General features: G+C 43.9%; 1 protein-coding gene and 1 long non-coding RNA gene across 2 annotated transcripts in view; both read right to left on the reverse strand.

Annotated features, from left to right (window-relative positions):
• Positions 1-552: 552 nt before the first annotated feature.
• Positions 553-27,550, reverse strand: part of LOC110222384 (uncharacterized) — a 226,037-nt gene continuing 199,039 nt past the window's right edge. Inside the window, exons 3-4 of the long non-coding RNA XR_013484374.1 lie at positions 945-992; positions 553-627 (exon numbers count right to left, since the gene is read on the reverse strand). This is a non-coding gene — a long non-coding RNA (uncharacterized LOC110222384). The remainder of the gene's footprint in view (positions 628-944; positions 993-27,550) is intronic.
• On the reverse strand, positions 13,381-16,564 carry DIO3 (iodothyronine deiodinase 3). The gene is made up of 2 exons (XM_021007323.2): positions 15,457-16,564; positions 13,381-14,935 (listed from the first exon to the last, which is right to left on the reverse strand). The coding sequence occupies exon 2, from the start codon at positions 14,615-14,617 to the stop codon at positions 13,625-13,627; it is 993 nt and encodes a 330-aa protein (XP_020862982.1). The 5' UTR covers positions 14,618-14,935; positions 15,457-16,564; the 3' UTR covers positions 13,381-13,624.

Below are 27,550 nucleotides of genomic sequence, written 5' to 3' on the forward strand. Positions count from 1 at the left end.
GCCATGTCTCCTTCACGTAAGCCCATCCTTCAATTCCTCTTCCTTATGCCACCAGAACCTTGGACTCTGCCCATGGAAGTATCCTGGGTTCTATTGGATGAACTTTTGAATCAGACAACATTTCTACACATTGCTGCTCCCCTCCCCCTTTCCAAGTGTGTACTGTCTTCTTCCATTAGAACTTAAGCTCCTTGAGAGCAGGGATGGTCTTGCTTTCTAGTATTTGTATCCCTAGTGCTTAGTACAGAGCCTGACACACAGTAAGCACGTAAATATTATTGATTCATTCCTTCTTTTGTTCATTCACAGAGATCCCATTGGCATAGATTAGTGAACAATCAATAGTATTACTTTTGCATAAAGAATATCTCTTTTGACATGATGCGAACTTGACTATTGTGGTCTAAACGTGAGCATCAGTAATAATAGCACTATCTATCTATCTAGAGAGAAGAGTTTTAAATGGAACTTCTTTTACACTGCACTTTATTGAATAAGAATTAAAAATCAGAATTCAAATAATGCTTCTGACACCAGCCAGATGACCATCTCTGAGCCTCAGCTTCCTCATCTATAAAATGAGAATGATAATACTTACTATAACTCTCCCTCAGGGTTATGGTAAGGCTGAAATGAAAGAATAGATGAAAAATGCTTTACAAACTTTAAAATGCTTTGTAAACGACAGTTATAAGTAACCCGAAAAGAAGACTCCCCACCTTGGAAAGGAAAAAAATGCATTCACTGTACATTAAAACTTAAGTATACAAAATTACTACATTAAAATGTATATGTATTTTAAGTGAAAGGCTTTTATTTTTATTTTTATTTACATTTCCTGCTACCCAAAAAAGGGTTTTTTAAAAACTCATTTTTTCATCATCTTCGTCAATTTATCATTTCTCTTCCAACTTCTTCAGTCATTATAGCTCTTGTTGTCTTACCTGTATGATCTTGGGTGAGTCCCTCCCCTTTTCTGTATTTCAGTTTCCCTAGTAAAAAGAACATTGGATCAGGCAATCTCAAAGATCCCTTCAAGCTAAAAAAAAATTGTATAATTCTTTGAAACTAAAAGATGGGGCACCATGGGTTTGGGCTCCTGGGAAAGCTAGGGCTGCTGGGGGAACAAGGTCCTCTTGTAATGAACATATCTTCTGGGGACCAGCTCTCAACTTTGGCTTTCCTCCTTCAGTCCTCCAATTATGGCTGCTAAATTGAGTGTTATTTATTTTCTTCCAAATTGAAGACTGCCCTTTGGGAAGTTTGATCTCCTGGCTCCATCAAACAGCCAGCTCCAGGTTGGAGTTAAGAAGTAGGCATTTGATGATCTCATCTGCTCCCATGAGTTCAATTATCATCTCTTTGCATATTATTCCCAAATCTCTCTATCCAGCCTCAATTTCTCTACCAAGTTCCCCTCCCACATCTCCAAAAACAACTGCTGGACATCTCTACTTGGATGTCCCCTTGGCACCTCCATGGTCAAAATTGAAATCATCTTCCCCCTATAACCATTACTCCTGTGAACTTCTCTTTAAAAAAAAACCCATTATAATCTTAATATTTAAATCAACCAATACAATTGACTAGACTTCTTGGCAACTATTTACATGTAAAAAATGAATTTTAATACCGAATAATATATCTTACTTTTCAACCAGTTCCTCTAAGGGTTTTGCTTAGGTTTCTTTGTCTATTCATCCTCATTTACTTAAAAAAAATATGGTTGTAATTAGTATGTACTCTGTTCTTATGGTTCTGACTCTCTCTCCCTTTGTATGATATTATAAAGATTTTTTCAGATTTCCTTACATTCCTTATATTTGTTGGTCTTAATTAAATCACAGTATTCCATTACATTCTCGTGTGGCAATCTCTTTAGCCCTTTCTTTATTATTGGACATTTAGATTGCTTTTTGATTTCTGCAATTACAAATAGTGATGGTACAAAAATATCTGAAAAAAGAGAGCTCTTGTCCTCACTTCCTTCTTTATGATAATACACTCAGGGTTTATTTCCTATAATTATGTTGAAAGGTTAAAGGGTATAACTATTTTTGTGACTTTTGCTTCCTCCTTCCAAATGACTTTCCAACAAGATCTTGCTACTTTGTAATTTCATCACAAGTATATCTTAGCAACTGATTCTCTGTAACCTTGCCAGCATTGAGTTTTTAGTAATAATAATAATAATAATAATAATAATAATAATAATAATAATAATAATAGCTGGCATTTATATAGCATTTTAAGGTTTGCAAAGCACTACTTCATTTGATCCTTATGACAACTTAGGTAGGCGTTGTTATTATTCCTATTTTACAGATGAGGAAACTGAGACAGAGAGATGTTGTGATCTGCCCAGGGTCACACAGCTAGTAAATGTCTGAGGAAGGATTTGCACTCGGGTCTTCCTGACTCCAAACCTAATACTCTATCCACTGTGCCACCTTTGTAAGTAATGATTACCAATTTGTTTCCTCTTTTGTAAATTGTCTCTTCGTTTTCCTATTTTTTTTGAGAGCATCATCATATTCTCAGTCACCCATAATGGAAATCTCAAAGTTGTTCAAAACTCTTCCCCCTCCCTTCCCTTCTATATTTAATCAGTTGTTACCACCCTAGTTTTGGTCCTAATTACTTCTCACTTATACTACATGGCTCCAGGATCTCTCTCCACTGGTTTCACACTATTTCCCTTCATGGGCTATCTAACTGGACCACTAGCTGTTTCTTTTTCTTTTCTTTTCTTTTTTTGGTGCTTCATGTACTTTTAAAAAATTAATTTATTTTGATTTATCAACAATCACTTCTATAAGCTTTTGAATTTTAAATTTTTCTCCCCTTCTCCTCCCTCCTCCCTCCCCAAGACAGCACACGATCTGATATAGGCTCCATATATACATTCTTATTAAACATATTTTCACATTAAGTGATGTTGTAAGGAAGAATTAGAATCAATAGGAGGAACCACAAGAAAGAGAAGACAAAACAAAACAGAAGGAAAAAAAATAGCAAATAGTATGCTTCAATCTGCATTCAAACTCCATAGTTCTTTCTTTGGATGTGGATAACATTTTCCATCATGAGACCTTTGGAGATGTCTGAGATCCTTGCATTACTAAGAAGGGCTAAGTCTATCAACACTGATCATCGCACAGCATAGCTATTACAGTGTACAACGTTCTCTTGATTCTGGTCCCTTCACTCAGCATCAGTCCACATAAGTCTTTCTAGGTTTTTCTGATATCTGCCTGCTCATCATTTCTTATATCACAATAGTATTCCATTACATTCATATACCACAACTTGTTCAGCCATTCCCCAAATTGATGGGCATCCCCTCAATTTTCAATTTTTTGCCACCACAGAAAGAGCTGCTATAAATATATTTGTACATGTGGGTTCTCCCCCCCCCCTTTTTAAAATGATCTCTTTGGGATACAGCCCTAGAAGTGCTATTGCTGGGTCAAAGGGTATGCACATTTTTATAGCCCTTTGGGCATAGTTCCAAATTGCTCTCCAAAATGGCTGGATCATTTCACAACTCCACCAACAATGCATTAGTGTTCCAATTTTCCCACATCTTCTCCAACATTTATCATTTTCTTGTTTTGTCATGTTGGCCAGTCTGATAGGTGTGATATGGTACCTCAGAGTTGTTTTGATTTGCATTTCTCTAATCAATAGTGATTTAGAGCATTTTTTCATATGACTATAGATGTCTTTAATTTTTCCATCTGAAAACTGCCTACTCATATCCTTTGACCATTTATCAATTGGGGAATAACAAAAGGTCCAGAATATCAAGGGAACTAATGAAAAGAAATGCAGGGGAAGGTGGCCTAGCTGGTCCAGATCTTAAATTGTACTGTAATGCAGCAATCGTCAAAACTACTTGGTACTGGCTAAGAAATAGAGTGTGGATCAGTGGAATAGATTAGGTATGCAAGACACAGTAGTCAATGAGTATAGTAATGTACTATTTGGTAAACCCAAAGACCTCAGCTTCTGGGATAAAAACTCACTATTTGGCAAAAATTTCTGGGAAAACTGGAAAAGAATATGGCAGAAACTAGGCATAGACCAAAATCTTACACCATATACCAAAATAAAGTTGAAATGGGTTCATGATTTAGATATAAAGGCTGATACTATAAAGAAACTGGGAGAGCAAGGAATAGTTTACCTATCAGATTTATGGGGAACAGAAGAATTCATGACCAAACAGGAGATAGAGAACATTATGAAATGCAAAATGGATAATTTTTATTACATTAAATTGAAAATTTTTTGCACAAACAAAGCCAATGAAACTAAGATTAGAAGGAAAGTAGAAAATTGGAAAAGAATTTTTACAACCAGTGTCTCCGATATGGGCCTCATTTCTAAAAATATATAGAGAATTAAGTCAAATTTATAAGAACACTAGCTGTTTCTTGAATGTAATGTCATTTCTTGCCCCTGAATATTTTCATAAACTATCTCTTATAGATAGAATGAATCCCTTTCTTATCTCTTTAGGAATCCTTATCTTCCTTCAAGATTCAGCTTAGTTATCATCTCCCTCATGAAGAACTCTGATCCCTCTGGCCATTAGTGTTCTCTCCCTCTTCAAATATTTCTAGAATATTCTGTCTGATCTCTCCTTTACTATTTTTTCTCCCTATGTAATATTTTATCTATGTTCACCTGTCATGTCTCAGTGTCCAAATGCAAGCTCTTTGAGGGCAGAGATATTTGTACCTAGGACTATGTTTTTCACATAGTGAGTTGAGGTGAATTTGATGTAGAGAGATTTAACTTCACCACCAGCAGAACAGATATCAAAAGTGACTGATGATTATAGAACAGAGCTGTTGCTGGGGGATATACCTTGTACTGGGAGTTCAGAGTCCTGGATTCTACTAGTCTTGGATCTGTCACTTACTTTCTTGCACTCCGACCTTTGACAAGCACTTCCCTTCTCCTAACATTGGTTTTCTCTATAGTAAAATAATAAGGTTGGACTAAGTGGTCTCTCAACCTCTTTCTAGCTCTAACGTTCTATGATTCTGAAGGTTCCTATAGCTCTGATGTTATGCGTTCTCAAATTCCTTGCAGCTCTGAGAAGAAATTCTATAATTCTACTATTGTGCTGTAAGAAACAATGAAGGGGGCGGTGTCAGAAAAACCTGAGATGACTCATATGAACTAATGCAAAGTGAAATGAACAGAACTAGGAGAACACTGTACATTGCAATAACAATGGTAAGGATGATCAGCTGTGAAAGACTTAGCCACTCTGGTTAAGACCATGATCGACAGCAATTCCAAAGGAATGTAGAAATTCAATTTGCATGACTTCATATGTGTAATGGGCATCATATTCTTGCTCTCTTAACGGGTAGGGAAGGGGGTGGAAGGAGACAGAATTTGTAACTGAAAATGAAAATTAAAACAAAAACATTCTAGGATTCCAAGACTTTTTCTGGCTCTAAAATTCTATATTCTATGACTTTAAGATCCCTTCTAGCTTTGACACTCTACATTTAATGATTTTAAGGTTCTCTTCAGGGTTCAATCTCACATATTCTATCATTTTATAGTCTCCTATAGTTCTGACATTGTGTGAGTCTGTGAGATTTCCCTGAACCTCTACGAGAGGGAAAGTGAAGACAACTATCCCTTATCAAGCCATCCAGATCTCTCCTCGGGGTGCTTGAGCATTTTGCATAGAAATGAAGCAGCCTGCAACCCAAATCATACCAAGACCTTTAGACTATGTCTACAATGCCCTGGGCTCTAAGGCTACTAAACATTGAAGTCTCACTAGAAGCTAGAAAAAAGTAGCTCCCTTTGTCTGAGTCTACATTCCAGGGGAAAGGGGTTTTCAACAGTATAGACCCAGGGATATGAAAGGCCTAGGGGGCAGAGAACTGGTTGATTTAGACCCTAGAATCTGAACTATAAAGGACTTTGGAAGCCATGTAGCCCAGCCTGTATCTGAATAAGAATCACTCTACAGCATTGCCAGCTATTAATTATCCAAACTCTTCTTCTTCTTCTTCTTCTTCTTCTTCTTCTTCTTCTTCTTCTTCTTCTTCTTCTCTTCTTCTTCTTCTTCTTCTTCTTCTTCTTCTTCTTCTTCTTCTTCTTCTTCTTCTTCTTCTTCTGGCAATTGGGGTTAAGTGACTTGCCCAGGGTCACACAGCTAGTAAGTGTCAAGTGTTTGGTCTGAGGCTGGATTTGAACTCAGGTCCTCCTGACTTCAGGGCTGGTGATCTATCCACTGTGCCACTTAGCTGCCCCCTTATCCAAACTCTTTTTGAAAACCTCCAGTGAAGGGGAACTCACTCACCTGGTAGAGTCATAACACTTTGAACAGCTCTAATTAGGAAGTTTTGCTCTAATCGAGGAAGTGTTTTCTTACATTAAAGAAATCTGTAACTTCCCCTCTTTGCTAGCAGTTCTGCCCCATGAGCCCAAGCTTCTTGTTGTTCAGTCACATCTGACTCTTCGTGACCCCAGTCGGCATTTTCTTGGCAAAGATACAGGAAAGGTTTGCCATTTCCTTCTCCAGCTCATTTTACAGATGAGGAAACTAAGACAAATTCCGTTAAAGTGACTTGCTGGGAGTGGGGGGTGGGGGTGTGTCACATACATTTAGTAAGTGTGTGAGGCTAGATCTGAACTCAGGTCTTCCTGACTCCAGGCCCAGCACTCTATCCACTGCGCCACCTAGTGGCTTTATGAGGATAGCCTACGTGATAGCCTTTAAGATTGCATTCATATCTCATCAGTACCCTCAGTACCTTCTGTCCCTCTGATTGGAAGTCTGGAGGACAAAGCAAAGAACTCTCCCCAAAGCCCCCATGTAAAAAAGGACTCCCAGGGCAGCCACCTCTTCATTTCCTTTGGACTGGACTCCAGCATGCCTCAGTACAGGGTACCTTCTCCTCCCACTTTTCAGCTTCCTTCCTTGCAGTCTTCCCTCATTAGAGCTCCTTGAGGGCAAGGACTGTCTTTCTTTTTCATATTTGTACTTGTAGCCCTTAGCACAGTAACTGCACATAGTAGGTACTTAATACATATTTATTGACTACTGTTGACTGATAGTTCTCACAATCATGCCCTTGGTAGGCTAAATATTTATAGATCCTCAAATGTCAGTACTTTTAGTCCCCTCACCATCCTGGACACTCTCTTTTGGATGAACCTCAGTTAGTCAATGCCTTACTTAATGTAAGATGAGAGGAATTGGGGAGAAGCATCAGGGTTGTCACTGATCAATATGTGATGTTCCTTAATCCTCCTGATGAGATTATAGGAGGTAGACTATTGTTTGACAATAACCTAAGGGCCACAGTGTCTCATAGAATGTAAACATTCTGCTTGGTATCATACTGATTTGGTTTCAGAAACTAATACTGCTTCTTATAATTGGCTCTCAGCTGCCCATCCCTGTGTGGTCTACAAAAGTGAGCCATAAAACCCAGTTTGGTCCTCTCCCTCTCTCCTCCTTCCCTCTCAGTCTCTCTGTGACTTCCTTTGTCATTGTATGTGTGTGTGAGACCTTTTGAAATACAGCAAAGATAGAGGAGATTTCTACCTCTTTCCCTTCCCACAATCCTTGGCAGTAACGGTGGCTTATAGAGGAATCACATGGCCACTGTAAACATGTGCTTGCATGTTGCTTGCCATGAGTAGTTCAAGGACAATGTTTATGAACCCCAGCTTTTCTAGGGAGTTCCTTAAGCAAGACCCTCCTTAGAAAAAGAAGAAAATCCACATTATCCTAGCACCTTACTTGCAGAGCAAAACCAATGAGCTCATCAGACAGCACGGGTCTGATGAGTAGGGGTCTGCTTGTTTAAGCAAACTATGCTTAACATTCTGGTGATATTCTAAATCACAAAAAGTACTACAAATTATGGGGAAATGATGGAAGACTCGATGGGAAAGAAGAACTCACTGGAGTGACACAGAATTTTCCTGATTGCAACCCCAAGTCCAGTTTTCTTACAGGAAGAACTGATGGCTTCTTTGAATTTTTATGTTCTCTCATCTGTTATTGGGCTGCTGTAAGTCTTTTACATATTATGCATTTCTTTTCCCCAAGGGATAAAATAAAGTCTGTCCCATATCCAGTAACTACATCATATACTAAGTGACTGTGTGGAAGGTGGTGACCCTGTTACTTACATTTGGGGGAAACCTAGACACAAACTTCACTTTTTATTTTCGAGATTTCCCTGGAGTAAAACTCTGGGTTGGGGGCAATGAGCCAAAGAAAGAAAACGACAGTCTCTGTGATTAGACCTAGTCCATGTAAACTCAGAATCCTTTGGGGATCTTAGGCCACAGCTTACATTGAAATATAGCATCTAGAAATTAGCACAACATTGTGGATGTGCTCTGATCATAGCAGGTAATTATCATAGGATTTAGAACTGATTGAGATTATAGAAATCATCTATTTTAACTCTTATTTTACTCATGTTTTGGACACTTTTCCACTACCACAACCTAGAATCGAATTAGCTTTTCTTGGACTGAGACTTAGTGGATACATAGGAAGGTATAGATAGAACACCAAGATCTGCACGTATCAGGACTGTCTCTCTCTCTGACTAAAAGTGAGCTTGGGAGTACAACTCAGAATTCCTCCAAGGATACTGCCTAGACCACTCTTAGATGGGTAGTCTAGGGTGGAAGTGGGGGTCAGGAAAGGGGTACTTTAGGGAGTCATTCTACTTCCTGGTCATTCAGGAGATGAAGGCTTTGAGGCTGTGAGAATCACGACCCCTGAGAAAATGTTAAATAGAAGTTATCTAGAAGGTTGGCACTATCTATCTAGTTTTTGTTGGCTAGGATTGTGTTAATTGCCCTTGTGATCACCTGAACCTTACTACTGATATATCTGTATTTCTTCCACCTCACCAATAAATGACTTGAGAAGAACCCATTTGGTGTCTGGGCTGAGTGGCAGGAGGTGAAGACGAGAGGGGATCTTCAACATACAGTAGCAGGGGGTACTTGGGGTCAGGATCACAATTATGGGGAAGACTATTGAGCTGTCTGGGGCAGCTAGGTGGCACAGTGGATAAAGTGAAAGGCCTGGCGTGAGGGAGACTCATCTTCCTGAGTTCAAATCTAGCCTCAGACACTAGCTGTTCCACCGTATTCAAGTCTCTTAACCCTGTTTGCCTCAGTTTCTTCATCTGTAAAATAAGCTGGAGAAGGAAATGGCAAACCACTCCAGTGTTTTTGCTAAGAAAACCTCAGATGGGGTCAGAGAGTTGGACATAACTGAAAAACAACTGAACAACAATCCAGCTGTCTAGCTCAGCTGCTTTGAGTCCCAGATAGCAATTCCCAGCCGTGGGCTAAGGGCGAAGGTCCTCTGAAGTTAGTAAATGGAAGGAACTGATCTCCTTGGAAGTTAAGGTTTGAGCACTCAAAGAATCTTTTATAGACTATGCTTCTTTCTCTATGTGCCTGAGGTGGGAGGAGAGGGGAGGGAATATTGTGGTTGGGGAGGGAAAGATTGTGGCTCAGGAAAGAAGAAAAGGAGGGGGGAGAAATGACCAAATGCCACACAATCGAAAGTCAAGCCATTCTTAAAAAAAAAATCAAGTTCTAAACCAAGAAGTAAGTTCCCCAAAGTTTACATTGCAGAGATATTGTGCTTTTATCAGTGTCTGCCCCCAAGGATCACAAGGATCACCCTAACATTAGACGCACTTGCCGCTTGCTCCCTGGGTTCCCTAAGATGACACGCTCTTATTGAAGTGCTTCCTTCATGTTTCTCTAACCATTCTATTTCTTAACTCTCTCAATGGCCATCCCTACCTTCTAGTCCCCCATCTCCCTTACTCCCATTCTTAGGATCAAAGGATCCTAAAGATGCCTAGGACTTAGAGCTGGAGGAGACCTTACAGGTTATCTATTCCAATGGGTCCAGAAAAATGACTTGCTCACACAGACATAACAGAGCTGGGATTCAAACCTAGATCCCCTGACTTGAAACCCAGCTCTCTTTCCTCTGTATCATACTGCCCCCTTCCTATTCCTTTATTAACCACCCCCTCACCATCCTTTTTCTCTGTCTTCTCAAAACTGCCTTCTCCTATCCTTTCTCACTCCATCCTTCCTTTAACCCTCTCTCATGCCCCTTATGCTCTTAAGTCCAATCCCCCTCACCCTTGCCTCTCTAATCCCTATCCTATTATTTTCCATATCCCTCATTTCTTCTCTTCTAACAACCACAAACTATTTTCTAACCCCAGTTTCAGTTCCTCTTTCCCCTCATTCTCTATTCCTTCTAGAAACCCAATTACTCTATCTCCTTATCCTTGACCCTCTCACCACATCTCTCACATCCTCCCTATTTCCCACTCTCCAACTCTTTTCCTTCCTCTTTCCACCTCTCTCTTTGCTTTGTCTCTGTCACTGTCTCTCCTCTTCACCCCACCTCCCCTGGTGTAGTGGAAAGAGCATTACATTTGGAAAGACCTAGACTGGAAGCCCAACTCTAGCTGTGTGTGACCATAAGAGCATTACTTAACTTCTCCAGGTCTGTAAAGTGGGAATAAGAATACCTACCTTAAAGTGCAGTATGAATTCAGTTATTATATTTCTTCTATTCCCCAATTACATTATTTCTTCATCCCTCTTGCTTTTATTTCTTCCTCCTCCCTTTCCCTACTGTTCCTATTTTCCTTTATCTTATCTCTCTCTCCCTCCCTCACCACTCCCTCCCATCTCTCCAAATGCTAACTGAGGCTTTAGATCTGATAACATTTCTGCTGGTTCTTAGCTTTCTCCTATTCCCTTAGCCCAGCCATTCCCAGAATATTGATGCAGATGCTGTAACTCTGAACTCCAATAAAGTTAAAAGCAGAAAACTTGAGGACAAAAAACTGTGACATCGGCCCTACCTTCTCTCCAGCTATGTAAACTGGGAGCCTGGTAACTATCCTACAGTTGAGTCTCCTAGAAGAATCAGGAGTTACACACATCTCCAAATGATAGCTCTGGACCAACTCCTCAGCATTTTGGGAGCTCAGGGTAGAGGGTTGTGTTTCCTTCTGTCCCCTCTCTTCCTTTCAGTCACCAGACAGGACCCTCGAAGACTCCTGGGAAAACTGGAAATTTGAATTCCTGGCATTAGGGACAGGGATAAGCACAAGGTTAGAGAGAATTGGAAGACAGAGATCTCTTCTCCATATAACTCAGTGCGAGTCCATCTGGCTCTGCCCCTACCTATAACTATGATTTCCTCTCAGGGTGGGAAGATAAGATTAGTCTTTCCATAGTCACCTCACCATCTTTGGTTCCTTCTCTGGGTCTCTATGGGGACAATGAAGAAAAAAAAGTGTTTACTTCTTGACACAATTCAGAAAGAATAGTGGAAAAAAAGCAGCTCAGGGGAGATCAGAATGTATTTCATTCAAAATCTTTAATTTTTTTTTTTACAGAAAAGAAGTTCAAATAGTGAACAACTTAACAAACAAAACACCAGTCTGAGGTCTCTCCACCTCCATCCCAAACCTGGGACCTCCCCCATCAAGTTGGAGCCCCCTCCTCCCCAACTATACCATATCAGGGATACCTCCACAGGAAAACCACGGATTGTCCCACCACACCAGACCAGAAATCCCTCAAACCCACACCAGAGATCCACCCAATTACAAACACCCACCCCAAAACTCCACACCATGCAACTTATTTCAAACTAGGGATTAAACCCCAAGTTACATCACATAATAATAGATTCTTCCCACCCCCATGTCTAGTTGTGTCAGACTGAAGCCCAAACACATCAAACCAGAGGATGCTTAAAAGTTAACAGGAGGCAGGAGATTCCTTCCAAAATGCACACACCTGGATACCCCTTCAATCTTTCACATGGAAATAATATCAATAATATCCCTTCTCCAGCATACACCAAAGCAGGGAAGCCCCTAAACACTTCCCTCCCCAGTTCTCGTCATTTAAAATACATTAGCCAGGGATCCCTCAAGTTACATCCAAGGGAAGATTCTTTCCTAACGGCACTAAACTGAGATCTTCCTCAAATCCAGACCATGCAAATTACTTCAAACCAGGAATTTCTCATTACATCTGAATGAGGATTCCTGGTCCCCCCCCCTTTGCTTCAGACAAGATTTTCTCCCCAAATTACATCAACTCTGAGATCTTTCCAAACTACGAAAATGAGCTTAAACCAGGGATCTCTTATTTTTATCAAAGGGGAGATTCCTGCTGTCATTCACCCCCAAGCAAGGGACCGATGAATTGTACGAAGAAAGATTTCTTTCTGCAATACATCAGAACTGGGTAATCCCTTCAAACCAGGGATAACTGATCCTACACTCAAGGTCCAAAATCGTTAGATTCCCCAGGCTAGGTTCTCCAAGCCAAATAGATTCAAGATCACCCAAACGTCCCCAAGATCCCTCCAACCTGGCCCAGGAACCCTCCCTTCCCCGCCCCAGTTCAAGATTCAAAGATAGTCAAACCCCACCCGAGACCCCTCCCACCCCCACCCCCAACCTAGCTGTCCCAACTACTTTTTATAAATACATTAAACACTCACTTTTCTCTCGCGGTTACGGCACTTCTAGGTCGCTAAGAATATCAGACACGGTTTCCTGGTCTGGGACCAATTCGAAACAGGTCGTCACTACCAGAGGGACCAAAGAAGTGCCAGAACCGGGATGAGAAAAAGCTAACTAGACACTCCCTTCGCGCCCAGCCTAACCCTTCTCCCCCGCCAAGTCCCCTCGTCTTCCGGACTCTCCCCCGCCCCCCCCCCCCCCCCGCCCCATACACACTTTCACAGACATACATACACATACTTCGGGAGTTTACGAGACAGAAAGAATCAGGGCAATACGATATTGGTAGAAACAAAGAAAAGAAGTGGGCTGGGAGGAGCAGGGTCAGCCCAGACGCCTCTTTAAAAAGTCACACACCGAGAGACATCGGATCACACGCGTGCGCGCACACACACAGGCCAGCGAACCAGCGAGCAGAGATTACAGAGTCACACATCGGGATACTTGGCAGTACAATTCTTCACACTTATTTAGGACTCTAATTCTTTCTTCTCTCTCTCTCTCTCTCTCTCTCTCTCTCTCTCTCTCTCTCTCTCTCTCTCTCTCTCTCTCTCTCTCTCTCTCTCTCTCTCTCCCCTCCCTCCTTCCCTCCCTCCCTCCCTCCCTCCCTCCCTTCCTTCCTTCCTTCCTTCCTTCCTTCCTTCCTTCCTTCCTTCCTTCCTTCCTTCCTTCCTTATTCCCAGGCAAGCAAGGATTGGCCCCGTAGAGGTTGAGTTGTCCCAGGTGGCAGGGGTGTCTTCTCTCTGCGGGAAACAACGGGCACTCGGAGTTACACAGGTTTACACACGCATGCACACACGCAACATGTACAATGTTCGCACTGCAGTCAACAAAGTGGAGAAAAAAAACCGAGAGAACAATGGAATTTGGGGAGGAGGGAAGAGAGAGGTGTTTCCCCCACTGGACCCCCCCATGGGTTAATTCTCCCATCCCCCTTCTTTTGTGTAACTGTCACTTTCTGTGATTGAGAACCTTCAATTGCACGTTTGTTTGGGGTTCTTTGTTTTGGAAACGGTCGATTACACAGGTAGGACCACGGAGGCCTGTGGGCTCTGCAGGCGGTCTTTGTACTGGTCAAGCCAGTGTCTCAGTTCCGAGATCTTGTAGCCCTCGGGGCCTCGTCCCCCCTGGTACATGACTCGGGCCTCTTGGATGATATAGAGACGCTCAGAGTAGGCACCGTAGGCTGCACTGGACGCGTTGTCCATGGTGTCCACAGCGAGCAAGCATCCCGGTGCGCCCTCCTGCAAGAGCCGGGCGGCTCGCAGCCGGTCCTGAAGGCACTGGTGCTTGGGGATGTCGTAGGCTGCATCTGAGCTGGCCCAGCCGTCGGAAGGGTGGGCTTCTTCGATGTAGACGAGCAAGAAGTCTGCGATGTCTAAGAAGGTGGAGGCGAGATGCTGGAAGGCGCGCAGCCGCGCCGTAAACGGGGGTCAGGTGCAGCTGCCGAAGTTGAGGACCAGTGGCCTGCTGCCCCGCGCAAAGTCTAGGATGCGCAGTCTTTTCAGTCCATCCAGCTGAATGACCTCGGGATTGGGGGCTGGGGAGCCCTTGTGGGCCGTCTTGAAGAAGTCCATCTTTTGCCCGTGCCAGACAGCCTTCAGCGACTCTATAGTGCAGAGCCGATTGGAGTCAGAGACCCAGATTGGCGGGTCATCAGGGGGTAGCCCCGGGAACAAGATAACAGCTGCCCCATCCTCCTCCTCTACTCCACCCCCGCCCATGCCCCCGCCCGCCTTCCAGGGATCCTCAGCTTCGCCTTCGCGCTGGCGTCTCATCAGCACCTTTTTGCGGATGCACAGGAAGTCCAGTAGCCACAGCGTCAGCGCTGTGGCCAGGAAGCGCGGGCCCAGGAAACAGCAGGCGGCCACCTGGGTAAGAAAGCCCAAGGTGTGAACCAGGAGGGAGTGGAGCCTGCCGGCTAGCCGCGGCGCAGCTGGGCAGCTGCGGCCGCGGCCGCCCTGGGCCCCACCCCCTCGCTCCCCTAGCCGACTTGGGTCCGGGCTGCTCATCTGAGATCCCGCTTCCCCTTAAACTGGATTTATAGTCGCGGGTTTAAAAGAAAAGGCGACTCCGCCCCCAGTAGGGCCCCGCCCCCTTGGAACTTCAGCCTGGGGATTACCTAGAGCTCGCCGCCAATGACCTAAAAATAAACAGGCAAGGAGGGGAGAGAGGGACCAAACGAGGGGCTAGAGACGTGCCATGGAGCAGGGAGAGCCGGAGGAGGGTGAAGGGGGGGAGGGAACAGAACTTACCTAACATCATAGCTGGAAGGGACCTTAGACGTCTTCTAGACCAACCTCATTTAGAAAACGGGTGTGGGGGGGAAACTGAGGCAAGGAAAAGGGAAAGCACTTTCTCAAAATTATACAGGGACAGAAATGACGAAGCCGAGACTCGAACTCTGGTCTTCAACCACCCAGCACCAGAATCGGGAGAGGTCTTTGCTCTGCACCACAAAGAGCTCTCTGTGCTGCGCTCCCTAGTAGGTATTCCTCAGGGCAGCGGGCAGAAGTACTCAAACCCCTCTCCTCGTCTAATGCCTGCCTTTTCTAAAGTTCCAAGTTTTTCTGCTGGGGCGGGGGAGGGGAGGCGTCCACGGCTGGGAGGTCTCCCACCTGAACACCAGGGCCGGACCCGCTTGGGGCGTCTCAAGTGAAGCCCTAGGTCCCTTTAGCTTTCAGTGGAAGTCTAAGGGTTTTCTCCGTCTAGGCGCGCTCTCCTTGAGCCCAGAAGCCCTATACTCTCTGCTGCGGGACCGGGACGTACTGTGGGGTTGAATGGGGGTAGAAGAAAGCCTTACTGACTCTTCACGTCCAACTCAACGCCTCCTGCTCCTAGGAGCACCTACCTCCCAGCTATCTCAAGGCAGCTCCCAGCCCGACGGATCTTCCCCCAGTAAGGCAGCGGACAGCGATCGGCAGAGTTCGGCTTCTGAGACCCACTCTTCTTTCTAGCCTTGCTATGGGAATAACCCGCTCTCCCACCTTCCCCCACCCCCATTCTACCTCCACCTCCACCACCCCGAACCACACCCTATCGGTGTACCTCACTCCTGGGACGCACAAACCACCACCATGTAACCTCATTCCACTCAATTCTGCACCCTACCCCTCTAAAACTACGGATACATTACATTGCTCTCTATCCCCACATAACGAATCCCTCTGGTCCCACATCCTTTGCTTTCCACTCCGCACTCTCCCTTTCCACTCTATAGACGCGCACATCCCTATCCTGTCCCGCAGCACAAACACTGCCCATCTCTGAGTTCGGAGTCCGCCCTACACCTTCGCTGACGCAGCCCGAACTCCTGCCGCCTGTCTGTCCAAGGAGCAGCAGCTCCGGTCGGCTTTCAGCTTCGGGCGTGGGGAGGCTGTCAGAAGAGTGTATGGAATCTGAGGGACAGCCAAAGTTGGGGATCCTGGGCAGCTGGGGCCAGGGTTTCCCGGTGGCCTCCCGGCAGGATACCTTAGGGGCCGAGTCCGGGGTTTGGAGAGGGCAGGGAGTAGGAAGAGCACACGCCTCATTACCCTGGCTCTCTAGCCGAATCTCGGAACGCCCTGGGAAGCACGGAGGGGGACGGGACGGTTGCTTTTCCGCTAGGGGTAGCTGTTGGCCGAGAGCTGGAGACCTAGGCAGGCGCTTATCCCCCGAACCGAGGTTTAGCGTGAGGGCTCGGGTCTCCTGTGGCCCGCAGCTTCAGTAGGTCCGGTCTCGAGGTGCTGGGGGGCACACTCTCGCCCCTCGCTTGGAGTGCCAGCTTTCCCTAAGCCGTCTGTGGGGCGGACAGGCTCCTCTCCCCAGCTCCCCAAGCCGCTCCTGCCCGCGTCCTCTGCTTTGGAGTCTGCTCAAGGGGATCCACGGGGTACCCTCCCCCCGCCAACGTCGCTGGCCCCGCCAAGCTGCCTCCCCGGGTCTGAACTTTGTCTTCCTACACTTGGTTATACTCCAGCCGGGGCGGGGTGGCCAGCACCCGGGGAGAGCCAACACTAAGTAAAGACAGGTTTCCTGGGATGTCGTGCGTGCGTGCGTGCGTGCGTGCGTGCGTGTGTGTGTGTGTGTGTGTGTGTGTGTGTGTGTAAATGTAAATAACTGGGGGATGGGGGAACTTTCGCCTGGGACTGGTGAACTGGTGGAGGATTCAATGATAGAGAAGCGGTGTTCAAATTCAGCTCCTCTACCAACTGGCTTTGTAACCTTGGACTTCCCCCTTTATGGACCTCAGTTTCCCCAACAGTAAAATGGTCTACGCTAGGTGATTTCTACGGTTCTTTCTAGGTCAGTCATTCTGAGATTCGGAAATGTGGACACTGGCCGCTCTTGACGCCCCTCTTGTCCCTGTCTCGGCCCTTCTCCAGCTAGGAAACGCAGAAAACGAGCGAATAAGCAAAATGCACGAAGTGGTGCGCCCCCGGCATGGGTGAGAACAGGAGTGTGAGAGAGGCAGATTTGAGAGAACTGTTTGAGAGAACTTGCACGCTGCTCCTGAAGGCATCCCGAGCAATCTGTCCCAGCTATCTGCCCCAGGTACCAGCTTCTCAAAATGAGCAGCTCCGGTCACCTTGGGCATCTGGGGGTAGTAGGGGTGATGACAGAGAAAGTCGTGGACTTGGACTCTTAAGACTTAAGGTTCAAGCCCAGAGCCTGATTCTGGCTTGTTTTGTGACCTTGCCAAATCCTATTTCTTTCCCGAGCCTCAGTATCCCCATCCGCACAAGGAAGGGGGCATGCTCTGGAATATGACTTTCCAATTCTAACTCCTATGACATCTTGGGGGCTAGGACACGCACAGAAATGGAGTCTCTTCTGGGGCAGCCGCAGACTTGTCCGCATTCTGCTGCTGGGCGGGGTGGAGGAAGAGCCCAGGATCCACTGGGATCAAACGGACCCTGGGTGCTGACACACCGCTGCCTCAAGAGATTGCGGCGGTCATGGATTGCATGGAAGCTGATCAGGCAGTGGTCTTCTCTCTGGACTGCGTCTCTGGGGACCACCAAGAGATCTGAGGCAGAGCAGCAGCGAAGAAGTGGGTAGACTGAGCGGGTTTAGCTGAGGGCTTAGTCTTTGCACGACTGAGCATTCGAAGGGGCCCAAATCTCCGGGAGTTGCCTCCACTTGGAGATTAAGAATTCTTTTCAAACCGAATGCACTGCATTAGTACAACCAGTCAGGCAGCTCAGCCTCTCTATTCTGACCATTCCTCAAAGCCCCTTATATAGGAGTTGCTTCAAAGAACCTCGGATAGAGGGGCGTTCTGGGAGGAGAGTTGGCATCTGTGGGGTCTGAGGACCTGCTTCCCTGAAGACACAGCTAGCCCCACCTCCAGTCACTTTCCCCTCTGCCATAATTCGGGAATATGAACTACACACACAGACACACACACACACACACACACACACACACACACACACACACACACTGTCTGACCCTAGGTTTCAGTGATTAATTATGGGAATAGCCTGAGAGACAAGACAGCATTTCCTCCTCTAAGGTTTTATTCTCAAATGCCTATTGAGATATCTGTTGAGGTAGGTATATTTATTATCTCCTCTCCCCTCCACCCCCCCCCCAATGGTAGAGTGACAGAATTAGAAGGAACCGTAGAACATAAAGCCTCTGAGCTGGAAAGAACCTTAGAATCTCTGAATTACAAAGTTAAAGATGGAAGGGAACTTAGAAATCAATTTACAGATGAGGAAACTGAGGCTCAGAAAGGAAAAGTAATTTTCTCAAAGTCACACAGAGACTTAGTGGAAGAACTAGAACTAGTACCCAGGTCTTTTACCTCACTCTCTTGCCAGACATAGCATTTGACCTTACCTCCCCTTCCCCAAATCAGGCAGCACCTTTCTCTTCTTTCATCTTTCCTTACTCTCCATGCCAGCTTCTTTTCATCCTTCCTCTTCCACTCATACGTGTGCAGGACTTGGGTGAGGGTGAGGAAGTTTCCCTAAAGCAAACCTGCCCCTTGCTCCTTCCCCATCCTGAAGAGTGGAGGTGATCCAGCTCCTATTATAATGGTAGGGTTTGGCTTTCTCCAAAAAGCCACCCTTTCTGTTCAAGAAGACAAGGTCACTTTTCTTTGAGTTTGTAATCAACACCATGGTTTCAATTTGTAGATGAAGTATCCAGTTTGTGGATTATTCAGGCCCTTCACTAGTCCCCTTTTTTTCCTTCTTTCCTGAGCCTGCCATTTTGGGCCATCCCATAGCTCCACCAGAGGGCGGGCAGAGGAAAGGAAAGGAGGGGAATCAGAAATCTATCAATGTGTTCACCTCTGAACAGCTTAGGAAGAGGCCGGAATTCTTTGTTTCTGTAAAACAGGTCCTAGGACAGGGTAGTTTCCTGGGTCCCTGGTTTCTCTTCAGTAACCATTTACTACTGATTAGCATGAAATTAACAGAACACTTAAAATCCCAAGAGAAAGACTGGGTCCCTTAAAGATAGGAAGAGTTAGCTTATTTTGAGTCCTTGTTAACTTAGATGACCACATACCCAGAACCTTCTATGTTAGTGATGGGGGTGGGGTGGGGGTGGGGTATGTAAGAGGATATGTATGTAGGGATGAGATCACTGGGGTTTTGGATAGATACAATGCTTTGGGGTAGGTTGGAGAACCTCTTGATTTTCTGTATAATACTGGCCACTAGAACTATAGTGACTAAATTATACTGACTTCAGTCATATCATGACTGAAATGATTGAACAAAAGTTAAATCAGTCAACAGAACCACTGTGAGTCAATCACATTTGTGCCTCAGATGGATTTCCAGGAAAATCAGCCAGGAGTAAGACCTGTAGAGCTGATGAAAAATAAAACAAAAGGATTGCTGGATCAAAACCCTCACTAAATTAAGATAGTGTAGATGCCCAATTCAACTAAATAATTCAACAAATATATATTAAGTTTGGTGTGTAGAACACTAGGCACTGGGAAAGCACTGATGTCATAGAGCTTACATGGAGGCATCACAGAAAGACGGTTGACTCTGGAGTTAAGCATCGATGTTTGAATTCCTGTTTTGCCACTTGCCACTTGAGAAACCTTGGGCATATCAATTCACCTCTCTGGGCCTAAGTTTCCTCATCTGTAAAATAGTGGGGTTGGATTAGACAACTTCTAAGGTCACTCCTAGCTCAAGATCTGTGACCCTAAGATCGACTATTATGGGGAATAGGACATATGAACAGATAACTCTAGGACATACCAAATGCATCTTGGAGGTACAGAAACAAGTGATATATGAAGTCTCATTGGGAAAAAGTAATTTCCAATGCGGGTGGGAATTGGAGAAATCTTATCGGAGAGGGTGGTCTTTGAGTTGGGCTTTAAAAATGGGTATAAATTCAACATAAAAGACGGGAAGGGAAGGTATCCCAGGTCTAGGGAACACTGTGAGCAAAGAAAGGTACAGAGATGGGAGAGTGCAGGATATGTTATCTTCAGGGAACAGAGGAGCCCATTTGTACTAGGATCAGTTAAGAAGAATAGAAGATTTGACAGAATGATCAGGAAGTTCTGTTTATAGAATAGGTTTTTTTTCAAAGAATATTGTTTTATTACTTTGAGAACATATTAACACAAACCAGTGGGTAATAAGTTGTTCTCAGCTACAAATTCTTCAGAACCTGTAGTTTAAATTAATAAATAGTTTAAAAGCATCAGGAAGAGTCACAATGAGTAACATTGCTTATTTGAATTCAATTGATGCTGATAAAGGGCCCAAAGCGGCAGTTTAAACATTACCACTTGCAATAATGTTGATATTATTCAGTCAATTCGATAAACATTTCCTAAGTACTTGAATGAGCAGGGTCCTCTGTTGGTGCTGGAGGATGAAGGGAATTAGACTAAAAAAACAAGACACAGACTCTGTTCCTCAAGGGATCCTCATTCTAATAGAAGAGGAGGGTAGAAATAACCATAGTACATGGTAAAACATAATAGAGAGGTAACATAATAGAGTGTAAAGAGCAGACTCTAGAGTTAGAAGACTTAGATTTGAATCCTGTCTTCTCTGTGTGATCCTGAGCAAGTCACTGTCTCCTGCCCCAAGCCTTAGGTTCCTCTGCTGTAAAATAAGAGGGTTAGACTAGATCACAGTTTTTTACCTTTTTTGTCCAATGGACTCCATTTGGCAGCTGGGTGACAGACTTCTTCTCAGAATAATGTTTTTAAATGCATAAAATGAAATACATAAGATTACAAAGGAAACAAATTATATTATAATCAAAATACTGAAAAAAAAATCACAGATCCTAGGTTAAGAATCCCTGAACTAGAGTTCTGAATTCTGAAATCCTTTCAGTTCTATGTTCTGGGGTGGAGGAACAAATACATAGGGGAGGTTTAAAAAAAAAAAAGGGCCATGAACAATTTAAGGAGGGAGAAATTATTTCCTGGCAGGATAATCAGGAAAAGCTTTCTAGAAGAGTTTAAATGTGAGCTAGACCTTGAGGGAGGTGTAGAATTTTAGGTGTTTCTGGACTTTTGCTTAGCAAGCTAACCTCCCCAGTCCAACTCTTCTGCATCATACAGAAGTGAAATTGGAGTAGCTTAGCGACTTGACTGACTGAGTACTCAGAAATGAGCAGGATTATTTAGAGCAAAGAGATTGGGAAAGGCCTGAGCCTCACACAGTGCCAGGCTCTGCAAAGCTACTGTTCTAAATGTCAGGCCTGGCAGGCTTTAAGGACATGGACGTGTCACAAGTTGTCAGAGCTGGACTGTGGATCTCTGGGGATCACTAGTCTGAGCTAGGGTATGGGTAGCTAGGGGCTTCCAACTTGGGTCTAGAGAACTAGGGTTCATGCCAAACATCAGGGCTAAAGTAGCTGACTGACCAACGGGATAAGCAGAAAAGTGGAGAGTTAGAGAAGCCACGGAGTCAGCAAGGGAGGAGACAAGGAAGGGTTGCCAAGGGAAACCTCTTCCAGCTCTGACATTCTAGACTGGAGGCAGGGAGAGACATTACAAGGCTATGACAGCAGTCCAGGTAAATGGTCATGAGGGCAACAACTAATAGTAATGGAGATAGGGATTGGACATGTGATTTCACTGGCACAGGGAATGTCTGGGTGAGGAAATGCATGCTTTGAGGTTTGCAAGCAATTTATATACATAGTGCTGTTTGATCCTCACAACAACCCCATGATGTCACTGCTCTTATCTCCAGTTTTAGAGATAAAGAAACTGAGGATCAGAAAGATCTGAGCTAATCTTTCTGACTCCAAGGCTAGGACTCTAGCCACCATATGATATTGTCTCACAAATTAAGAGGAGGGAAAAGGGAATGGGCATGAAATCCATTGTGGTGAAATGGGTAGGATTTGGTAAGAAATTAGACGGGGGTGGGGTGAGGGAGTAAGAAGAGTAAAGAATGTCTCCAAGGTTTGTGACCCTGGGTGACAGGGATAATGGTGGTACCCTCAACTGAAAAAGGCAAGTTTGGAAAAGAGGAAGGATTTTAGAGTGGAATAAAGGGAGAGGGGATGAATTCATTTTATTGACCTTTCAATGCTAGTGGGACATATAGGTCTGAACATCCAATAGGAAGCTGAGAATGTGGGGTTGGAGTTCAAGAGAGAGATTAGCCCTGCATAGCTTTGTTATAGAATTATCTGTATTGAAGTGATAATTGGTCCATCAGAGCTGATAAAAATGAAAGACACACACACACACACACACACAGACACACAGACACAGACACACAGACACAGACAAAGAGACACAGGCAGAGAGAGAGACAGGGAGAGAGAGAAACCAGGGTGGGGGAGGGAGGAAGAAAAGAGAGAAAGAGGAGACACACACACACACACACACACACACACACACACACAGTGAGTGAGAGAGAGAGAGAGAGAGAGAGAGAAGAGAGAGAAGAGGAAGAAGGGAAGAGAAGAGAAGAGAAGAGAAGAGAAGAGAAGAGAAGAGAAGAGAAGAGAAGAGAAGAGAAGAGAAGAGAAGAGAAGAGAAGAGAAAGATGATAGGAGGACCTAGGGCAGAACCTTAGGGAGGCACTTACTCTTAGGTACAAAAAAGAAGGTGCATTAAAAACCAGCAAAGGAGATAGAAGGAGAAAAACCAGAAGTCTAAGCTCTGTCACCAAGTTTTTTGAGGTCCATCATACAGAAAAGAGATGAATCTACACCACAAGGTGTCAAGGATACCTGGATCCTTCATAGCTTTTGAGCCCTTCCCTGTTCTTGTGGGCAGGCCTGTGTCAGAGCTCCTGGGACCCTTGCATTCTTTATATCGTGAGTGAATTCTCCTGTGTGCACACCAGTCTCAGCTGCTTTTGTAGTACTGAACAGACAGAAATCTGCGCTAGCCCTTGGAGGCTAGTCTCTGCGCAGAGAACACAGATACAAATATCCTCTCTCTTCCTGGAGCTGAATGAGTTTTTTCCAACCTCTTTTAATTCTAGTGCCTTCCCCCTGTTAATTGTTTCCTATTTATCCTGTATACAGCTTGTTTGTATATGTTTGTTGTCTTCCGCATTAGACTGTGAGCTCCTTGAGGGCAGGGATTATCTTTTGTCTCTTTTTGTATCCCTTGAATTTAGCACAATGCCTGGCACACAGTAGGTACTTAATAAATGTTTATTAATTGACTGCTTGGGGAGGCAGTATCTGCTGCCAATAAGTGAAGCAGGTACCAGCTTCTGTCCTATTCTGAAGCTGCTGGTAGGCAGTATATTGCTCAGTCATTTTCAGTTGCTTCTGACTCTTCATGACCCCATTTGGGGTTTTCTTGGCAAAGATACTGGAGTGGTTTGTCATTTCCTTCTCCAGCTAATTTTACAGATGAGGAACTGAGGCAAATAATGTTAAGCGACTTGCCCAGGGTCACACAGCTAGTAAGTTACTGAGGCCAGATTTGAAGTCAAGAAGATGAGTCTTCCTGATACCTGACCTGGTGCTCTAAGGTACCACCTACCTGTCTCTGGGCCTTATATAAAAACTTCTGATTCTGAGCTATTATTTCCCAGACTGGTCCTCATACTTTGATTGTATAGCTCATTTGTTAGGGGGGAAAAAAAGGAGAGAACAAGAGTAAACTTAAGACTTAAGGAAAAATGTCTGAACAATTCGATCTGTCCTGAAGCGGACGAGGCTATCTTGTGAAGTAGGGCTTTGCCTTCCCTAGAAGTCTTCAAGCAAAAACTGGAGCTGACCCTTGTAGAGGAGATTCTTGCCTGGGTAGAGCTTGGATTAGATGGCCTCTGAGGGCCATTTCAATTCTGACGTTCTGTGGTCCAGCTGGGCTGCTCTGGGCAGGCTTTGCTCTGTGTGTATCTCCCTGTTTCCCCACATCAAGTGTTTCCCTGATGGGCTCTGCTGTAAGGTTTTTGAGGTATTAGGAACAGAGAACACCAAAGGTGATGATGACTCTGTCATGGGGTCAACAGCAGCTGCAAAAAGGGAAGATGGAAAAGAATAAGCACTTTGATGATCCCTACTATGTGCCACATGCTTTACTAATACCATTTCATCTGATCCTCACAACAACCCTGCAAGTTGGTGCTGTTATCCCCATTTTACAGATGTAGAAACTGAGGTAAACAGAGGTTAAGTGTCTCACCTAAGCAAGAGTTATAGCACTTATAGATGGTAAGTATCTGAGGCCACATTTGAACTTAGGTCTTCCTGACTCCAGGCCCAGAGCTCTATCCACTGTGCCAACAGCTGCCTCTTTGAAAACATTAAATCTCAGATCTAGAGAAGGACATCAAAGTCTATGCAGTCCAGCCTGACCATTTTGCAGATGAGAATATTGAATTTCAAGGAAGCGAAGTGATTTACTCAAAGTCACATGGATCATAAGCATCACAATCAGGATTTGAACCCAGGTCCTCTAACTTCAGAGACAGGTTTCTTTCTACTTTGTGGTGCTGTCAACACCTTCTGAGATCTTCCCTGTTCTTGTGTTAGAGCCTATGGGACCCTGACAATCCATAATCACAACAAACAATCCTTCACTCAGAGATGAATGTAATCCCATAGCCAGTTTTCACTCCCCTAATTTGACAGCAGCAATACAGAGTGGACAACAACAGAGTCTTTTCCCAGAGGTAATGAAAAAGAAAAAAAGAAAGAAAATGGTCTAGGAAAAATTTTGTGACACCTGATGGGTGGAAGACCAGCACCTTGGTATGGCTAAAGGAACGTGGGATTTGAAGGTAGTTTCTACTTTTGGTAAGTGTGTGGACTGGACTAGATGACTTTTAAGGTCTGTTGCAGCTCTAAAGCCTATGATCCTTGGAATTTGGGGGGATTTAAAAAATTTTCAGAATTTGAAAAATTAGGTCAACTATGGTTTTGATCGACTGTTTTTTTTTTTTTACAAAGACCAAAGAATTTTGACCAGGGGAGGAAGAGAATATTTATGCCTTTAGATACGTGACTCAGTGTCTTAAAAACCTCAGAAACCTTCCCCATCCTATTTGACAAGCTAAGGTTATACTCTGGACTGTTTTCGATCTCTTGGACTTCAGTGTGTATCCTTATCATGAAAGTAGAATTTAGGAGCAGGATACACTAGAGCAGGAAAGAAAGGAAGGGGCTCGTGTTCATGATAGGAATACTTATAAATGGGATACTGAGGCAGTTGGAGCCAAGACTGGCCAATTCTGAAATCCTGTATAGCATTGGTGCTGAGTAGGAGAACCCAGGTGTCAGATGAAAAAGAATGTTTTCTCTTCTCAAAAATTTTCAGAGCACTTTGTTTAGATCTCTCCCTTTTCTCTTTTATTTTTCCTCCCTCCCTCTCTTCCTTCTTTCCTTCCTTTCCTAACTTTCTTCCCTCTCTTTTACTCTTTCTTCCTTCCCTGTCTCTTTCCCTTTCTTCCTTTTCTTCCTTCCTTCCTTACTCCCTCCTTTTCTCTTTTTCTTTTTCCATACATATTTATTTCATACCTACTACACTGTATGTGCTAGATACCCAGGAAAGATAGTCTGCTATTATCACATTCTATTTATATTTTGTTGTAATCCAGGTTTCAAGCCTCGATCATTTGTATAAGATTCTCTTCATTGATGAAGGGAAAACTGACAAAAATTGTGGGCCTGTGTGAGGAGTAGAGTTGGTGTAGAAGCTTGGGAGGAAAGACATTCTTCTTGCTTTCTTCTTCAAGAGCGGCGCTCATGGTTCTAGATTCTTTTTGGGGAAAAATACAAAGAGAAAGACAACAGACTTCAGAAGGCAGAAATGTAGAAGAAAGAACGTTTGCTTCCATAGAGACGGTGGGGAATTTCTTCTTGGGTGAGATCAGGGACTTGCTCTCCACTGGGCTGAGATATCTTGCTCATGGGGGAGTCTGGTCACTTTGCATATTGTCTGGTTTATACTGATCTGTATGACTTTTGAAGATTTCTGTTTGTTATCTGCTCTGATAAATGGTTTCATTCATAATTTGTGATGGTTTTTTGTTTAGCATTTGGTTGGAAGGAACCAAGTCTCAGGATATAAGCCATATGCCTTCTATTTAAGGGATAGTGACCAAGAAAACATCTTGAACCTAAGGAAAAAATAATTTCTCTTAAACTAGTAACATGTAGGGGGAGTCATCATATATAATTCTAGTCTAATATACATAATCTCTGAAGAGATCAGTGTGGTTAACCTCATGATCCTTTCTCTGGTTGCCCAGCAAGTAGAAATCAAAGTCTCTATTAGAAAGGTGTGGATAGGATTCTACAAATATATATGTCTTCCTGCAAACCTCATTTAGACAACCCATGTGGATTCAAATACACACTTTACATATGTATTTGTCCTATCCTCCCTGTTAACTTCTGAGCTCCTCGAGGGCAGAGAGCTTATAATTTTTCATATTCATGTCCCCAGAACTCAAGGCAGGGCTTTACACAGTAGGTGCTTCATAGCTGTTCATGGAATAGAATTGAAAATAATATTTACTGCCAAGGGCCAAAGGCAGAACTGTGTTGCAAGGTTGAGTCCTTCTGTTTCCTCTCATCTTTACGGGCTACAGAATGTGTCAGAATTAGACATTGGAACCTCAGAACCCAGAGTGATAGAAATGGAAGAGGACTTAGCTCAACAGAACATAGACCATCAGTGCTGTAACAGGCTTTGGAATTTCAACACAGAATGTCAGAGCTGGAGGTAGGCTTGGGATCACAGAACATACAGTGTCAAAGCTGGGAGGGGTCTTGGAATGATAGAACATAAAATATCGAAGCTGAAAAGGCTCTGATAGAAATTCATGCCTCTGACCTTAACCCTAACCCTAAAGGCCTTTGATTCTGACTCTAATGGACTAGTCTAATCCCTTCATTTTACAAATGAAGAAATTAAGACAGAAGAACATGCTCAAGGTCACAATGTGAATGAGTGTTTGATCCAGATTAGAACTCAGTTCCCCCACTTCCTAGCCCAGGAGACAGAAATGTTTGTTCAGTTTTCCAGAGTATACTTTCTTGGCACTTACATTGGGACTCCATTATTTTTAGCCATCAGATGACATTATGCAACATTTGAAATGTGTTTCTTTCAAATTTTGGTGACTTATAAGTCTCCGTTTCCAGGATACTCCCATAATGTCTCCCTTCCTTTGTGGCCTCAGGAGCTGTTCCTTCTAAACTCCAGAGATTTATTTTTATGATTTCTGTGGCAAGGGTTTGGTGCGGGCACATTATTTTAATGATGAATTATATAGAAAGCCAGAATTGCATCTTTTCTTCTCTTGATCTCATAGAATGACAAGCTGTTGTTTATCAGTAATGGAGAAAGCTATAGCTAGTTCTTGGGCATGTTTTAAATAGATTTCAATAGCCTCACAAAAGTTGACAGTGGGGGACCAGAGATGATTAGAATTGAAGACTAGAATTCTTCAGTTGGTCTAAAGCAGATGTAAGCAGGATAGCTAACTTTTCTAATTAAGACAACAACTAATTTCTAAGTATTAATGTACTGATTA

Source organism: Phascolarctos cinereus, unplaced genomic scaffold (assembly GCF_003287225.1).
Source record: "Phascolarctos cinereus isolate Bilbo 61053 unplaced genomic scaffold, phaCin_HiC Scaffold_2;HRSCAF=192, whole genome shotgun sequence".
In the NCBI taxonomy this organism is placed as follows: domain Eukaryota; kingdom Metazoa; phylum Chordata; class Mammalia; order Diprotodontia; family Phascolarctidae; genus Phascolarctos; species Phascolarctos cinereus.